The sequence below is a fragment of the Serinus canaria genome, chromosome Z, assembly GCF_022539315.1.
Source record: "Serinus canaria isolate serCan28SL12 chromosome Z, serCan2020, whole genome shotgun sequence".
Lineage (NCBI taxonomy): Eukaryota > Metazoa > Chordata > Aves > Passeriformes > Fringillidae > Serinus > Serinus canaria.
Genome location: NC_066343.1, coordinates 4,616,841 through 4,623,118, shown reverse-complemented (window position 1 = coordinate 4,623,118; position 6,278 = coordinate 4,616,841). Strand labels below are relative to the sequence as shown.

The 6,278-nt window shown below is 36.8% G+C and overlaps 1 protein-coding gene across 1 annotated transcript; it reads right to left on the bottom strand.

The window, feature by feature from the left end:
- Window positions 1-431: 431 nt before the first annotated feature.
- Window positions 432-5,991, bottom strand: LOC115485123 (uncharacterized). Its single transcript, XM_030237340.2, has 7 exons — window positions 5,874-5,991; window positions 4,251-4,311; window positions 3,627-3,775; window positions 2,949-3,152; window positions 2,469-2,635; window positions 1,879-2,030; window positions 432-1,203 (listed from the first exon to the last, which is right to left on the bottom strand). The coding sequence occupies exons 1-7, from the start codon at window positions 5,907-5,909 to the stop codon at window positions 1,160-1,162; spliced, it is 813 nt and encodes a 270-aa protein (XP_030093200.2). The 5' UTR covers window positions 5,910-5,991; the 3' UTR covers window positions 432-1,159.
- Between the last annotated feature and the right edge of the window lie 287 nt (window positions 5,992-6,278).

Here is a 6,278-nt window from a genome sequence, read left to right as displayed (position 1 = left end):
TCCTACATTTGTCCTAAACCAAGACAATTGCCTTTCTAGGAATTGAGGTGATAGTTCTCTGTGCTCTCCTTCTTGCTGTTTTTGAAAATTTGCTTTCTTCCTGTGTTCAGGCACCTCTCCCCAGCTCCATGACCTGTCAAAGATGATAAGGAGCAGCCTGCTATCATTTATGCCAGGTCTCTCAGCACTCATGGGTGCATCCTGGCAGGGCCCATGGACTCATGGATGTCATTTGCCCAGTGTGAGAAAATTCAAATCAAACGATTCCTTTTGTCAGTTATTTACTCTGATGTAAATTCAGATGAGGTAATGCTTTTTTGTAACCTACTAATAAGGAAGGAATCCATGTATCCCAAATCATTAGGGATATGAAACCAGAGCTGCTGGAACACGTCCAGAGAGAAGCAACAAAGCTGGTGAAGGGCCTGGATCACAAATCCTATGAGGATTGACTGAGGCAACTATGGGTTTTTAGCCTGGAGAAAAGGAAGCTCAGGGGAGCCTTATTGCTCTTTACAACTCCATGAAAGTTGGTGGGAGTCTGATGGAGAAATACCTCTTCTCCCAGGAAACAAATGGCAGGACCATAGGAAATGGTCACAAGTTGTTTAGATTGGATGTTGGGGAAGATTTCTTCCTGTAGAGGGTTACCAAGCAGCGGAACAGTTTGTTCAGGGCAGTGGTTGAGTCACTGTAGCTGGAGGTATTTAGAAAACTATGTAGGTGTGGCACTCAGGGACGTGGTTTAGTAGTCAACTTGACAGTGCTGGGTTAGTGGTTGGATTGAATGATCATAAGGGTCTTTTCCAGCCTAAAGAGTTCTATGATTTTAATACATTTTACTTGTGATAGATATCAAGGGCCAGAAAGATGCATAAAGACTTGTACATGAGCAACACAACAGATATACAGGTGCAAAATTCAACATGGGAATTCTCTCATATACAGAAAACTGTAACCCTGAAATTCACTAGTTAGCAAAACTATCTCATTCTTGGATATAAATGTGCTTAGACATCACAGAAAAGGAGCAAATCTCAATTCCCTTAAGAATAGCTGGGAAAATGAGCACATTATAAATAACTTATTAAAAACCATATGGGGTGATACACTGTAAGATATTACCTTGATTTCCATTTTAAACTTCTGCATGAGTTCCTCAGAATGGTGACTCTGTCTCCTCAGAGCATATTGCAGGGTCTTCTGGAGAGTTCCCATAATTATATAGTTACACAGGATCAATATATAACCCAGTAAATCTTCTGAATTAGAAATAATCACTTTTTTCAAATAGGAAAAAAAAAAATCTGCTTTCCTTTCCCTAAGTCACCAAGACCAGATTTTGGGTTGCAGAATCATAGAAAAAGCCAATCAAATAGTTGAAAAAGATTTTCTGCTAGTCCCACTAAAAGAGCAGTGTGTGTTAAATTAATGCAATGGATATTTTTAAGTTTTCATGAAAGCGGGTTGCTGCTATGTGAATTCCACATTTGTTATTTCATTCAGTGCATGTCTGCCAAATCTGGGGAGATTCTGGGTGCATCTACCTAGAACATGCATTGAGATATTTAGACACAATATAAAAAGACATCGATTTTCAAAATGATAAAGGTACCAAAGAAAAGATGCATGGTGGAGTATAAATTCAGAAGCCCTCTGTTTACCATCCATGACCCATTATTACAATCATATAGTAATATAGATATAATCATATAGTAGCTCATTAAAATGCACAAAATGGAAGTTGTGGCACGGAACCCTTAAGGCATGGCAAGAACATGCTTTTTACTGCTGCACTGCTGTTTTATGTATTCAAAAGTTAGTTGGGTGAGGATAGTTAAGTTTCTGTGATTTGACAGATTTCAGAGGATTTCTCACCTGACCAGGCTACATAAAGACAATCCCTTTTAATCCAGTTGGGAATTTCTCCTGTCTGGATACAGTCTAAAACAATTTTTTCCGTTTCAACATGTTCTAAATCAGACTTTGCTTTCCCAATGTTTCTGAAAAGGCTCGCTGGGAGGTGTGTCCTATCATTAAAAAGAAAAAGAAATAAAAAAGAAAAAAAGGAAAAAAAAAGAAAGAAAACCAATAATTAAAATCGCCTTAGAAGTTATTTGTAAGGAAGTTAATTTGTAAAGAGGCTAATTTTTAAGGAACTTCCTGTAGAAAAAGTAGGAAGAGAAGACAATGATGTTGTAGCACATGGCTGTCAAATAAGCTTATTTCAGCATATTTTATAATACAATGAAAAAAACTTGCACAAGCCAGTTAAGTTGAAATGTTTTTCTGCTTTTTATACAAAGTATTTCTTTCACACTACAGATGTAGACCCTACTTTAATACTTTCCCCTATAAATAGACATAAAAACTATGACAGCTTTCTCCAAAACATATTTTTCTCTCTGAAAAGAGCTCCTTATTTTTCTGTGTTATCTTATCTTTGTTTTATTAACTATTTAATATACCTTGTGTCATCCATAAGTTCATTTCCAGAAAATATTTCATAGGACAGAATGTCAGCCTGAGCATGATTAAAAACTTCTTCCAGATCAGGGCTTTCATCCTTGTTCTTCCTGAGAAGCTGATGGATGCATTGCTGTGCCTCAGGGACATCACAATATATGGTGTGAACCTAACATGGAGAAAAAGTTGCAGTTCATGCAGGTCACATAACTGAAAGGCTAGAAAAGCATGTTTTTTCCATGGCACCATTCTCATGATTTATTAATTTATCTTTTAAAAAAATGCCAACTAATGAGTATTCAAGTTAGTCTTTAATTGTGTACAATATTCTGAAACTCTTACCAGTAAATTAATATATACAAAATAACATTTTGCCATTTTTAAGACTATGACATCAATAAACCAGCACTCTTTTTCTTTAATGGACTTTTTTAGAAAGCCCATCAAATAAACTTTCATCTTTGCTGAAACTGTATTCTTACCATCTTGATAAGCGATTTCAAGAATGTTAGCACTGTCACTTGGGGTTTCATTGCCTTGTTAAATTTTCTTTCACACTGTAAGAGCTCAGTGACTTCCCTCTCTCGTTTCTGTAAAGATTCTTTTATCTCTTGCAGGATGGTGTGTGCCTGCCAAAGATATTGCTTTTCCACTGACCGGTCAGTCTTCCTTTCTTCATTAGCTGCCTGCAGGCAAAAGAGATAACTCTTGTACACTAAGCCAAGATCTAAATTTTGATTGCTTTCATACAAAACTACCAAGAATTTAATGAGCAAGGTGGAGCAGAAATGAAGAAAAGCAAATGAAATATTGAATAAGATGATTTCTTTGGTTCCAACATACACAATATAGTCTTTTTACATCAAAGAGGTGGATACTCAAGAGCACTTTGGAGCAAAGTGTCTACTATCAAATATATAATGACAACCATAGCCCACTATTGGTGATTCCAGATCCAATAAGTTTGTTTCATTATTGTGATGTTTTGATCATTCATCATAAATGTATCATTCTCAAGCCATGTATGTACTTGCACACCTTAATTACTATCAGTTAGGCCCACAGTTGATTTCAGCTTTTGAAAGAATCAGCCTGACTGACTTTGAAATACCTGCTGTAATCCCATAAACCCCCAGTTAAATTTACATTTTTGTGCTCACTTGGTCTGTTTTTAATACTAAATCTTCTGACACATCTGAGTTTTCTCCTCCCGCCTTTTCAGACTTTTGCTGAAGAATTTTTATCTGGAAATTCATGAGGTCTTGCAATCTTTCCACGTTTAAACTGATATTGTGTAGTTCCTGTAAAGCTGAATTGAAAACAAGAGAAAACCAGGTAAGAATAACTTCAGCATTTCTAATCTGCAGTTCCAACAATACTGTCTCTGTAAAATTAACTCCCTTTAGAAATCAAGAATTTGTCACAAACCAATATTTTTTAATAATCAATATTTCACTTTCATCAATAACTCCTTTTATTTATTTAAAGTCAAAGAATTTTTAAGCATTCATGCTTTATTTTGCTTTACATTTCCAAAGGAAAGGCAACAAGTGTTGAAATAAACCTACTGAGAAATTATGCTGACTGTAAAAAGCAAGGTGTGCTAAGCAGTTTGGAGTCATTACAGGCAGTATTTGTAGCTTCAACATTGTTTTATTATTCCACCTGTGCACAGAGCATTGGAAAAAAAAAACTTCTATTGACTTCATCAGTTTAGAGTAAACAAAAGAGCAAAAGGGAAGAAACAGAAACAGATCAAGAAATTCTGCCTCTGAAACACTCACTCAGTGTGTGCTGTGTGTAAAGATAATCTTGCTTTTTACACACATTTTCAAGAATCCAGACCTGCAAGACAAAAAAAGAGGAATAGCAGGAAATCAATACTCTAGCAATTTTCATTATATTTCCTTGGGGAGAATAATCAATATTAAGGAAAGAATGTTGCTGCTACTTATGTATACAAGCAACACAAATGGGCTGCTGAGCAGTAAAATCAGATGTCACTGGACAAGAAAATACAGAAATAAACCAGAGACTGCTCAGGCACCAGTGTTTTCACAAGCCCCTCAGTCAAGGGGTCCTGTGCTTAGACTTTCTTAAGCCTTTGTCCCCCCTGCTGAGATGATGACAGCCACAAAACGATTGATTCTCCTGAAACAGTTGAATAACAAAAGCTTTTGGAAGGATTCCTACAGCAACCCTGCAGAAAAGGTTGTGCATGCCAAATGTTAACAGCATTATCTGCCTAACAGAGAATATTCCTTCTTCCCACAAGCCTCAGAACATAGTATCCTCATCACTTTTAACTCTTCATCGTAATACTTTTGCTACATTTCCTCAATATAGAATAATTAGGTCAAAAGATTTGTGAACCCCACGGTTTTTTTTGCAGTTTATCCATGAGGCACAGGATATTACAGCGATGGGCACGGCTCAATGTGTTTGAAAAGTGAAACCCCTCGTTATAAATGCTGGTGCCATGCAGAAATTAAACGGAAGGTGGTGCTAGGACACTTGAAAACAGAAACCGAAAAACCTGCCTGAGATCTTCGCTCAGAAAGAAACCAGACCGAGCTCTGCATTCAGTTTCACGAATTAAAGAAGAATCTGCCACCCAGACCCCGCCCCAGACCCCCTCCCTCCCCCGTGAGTCCCCAGCACAAGGTAAATCTTGGGTAAATCTTCCTGAATTCGTGTCTTGGAGAACTGCAACGAAAACTGCAACAAAGCAGCGCTGCAAAGTTAAAGGAAGAGTTGCACGTATTGAACAGAGCAGAACCCTGTGCAGAAAACAACAAATATCAGACCATGTTTTCCAATGCTATTTATTACATACCCAACAAATTTCTTTCTTTTTCTTTCTTTTTTTGTTTACACCTATGCTGTTAATAAACTGAAGTGCCATTACTACAGATAAATTTGGAAAGGCTCAGGAACTTCGAGCAGTTTTTCCTGCAACCACCAAATAAGGTAGTTTTGCTGCTGTGTCAGCCAGCTGAAATGCAATATGGCAGTAACACAGATAATGACATGCTTTTGTTGATTTTAATTGCTAAACAACGAAGAAGCTGTACTGTACTGTACTAATGTGCTATACTATAATTTTAAAATTCTCCAAAAAAAGACATAAAATGTAGAATGCAATAGAAGTGCCCATCTAATAATTTTAAGTGGAAAGAAAAGTATAGTGAGACAAAACAGCATATGCCATCTTTGTTGCTGTTTAAGGATGAAAACATACAGTTTTCTCTGAAAATAAAAAAGAAGGCAAGCGCATTGTAGTTCAGTTTCCACCAATTTAGATGTATATATCTAAAAGTATACAGGCAGGCAAACAGGACACACTGGAAACAATAGCAAGAACACAATCTGACTCCAAAAAGAAAATACAAACTGTGTTTCTTTACCTTTTCTTTTCTACAGTTCTCTGTTCTTTGTTTCATTTGGTAAAGAAGATCTTCGTTCTCTTGGATCAGTTGTCTGTTTTTTTCTCTCAGTTTCTGAAGGCAGTAAAATAAGGCAAAAGGGATGAGAGTTGCAACACTATTTTTCAGAAAGGCATCCAGTTTGAGCTTTTTATTCTATGCCTTGAAAAGTCATAATATTTGGACCAGGCTTCTAAGGCCTGTGGATCTTAAAAAAAAAAAGTTCCTCATTTAGCAATGCCCATCTGTGGCCAGAGGGAGTCTGTTTCCAAAGACCCTTTCTAAATGCTTGAGGACTCAGAACCTTTTCCTCAGTAGCAGAACAGAAACGAGAAACAGGATAAACCTTAATATCTATTCATCACAAAATAAGCAGCACACATCCTA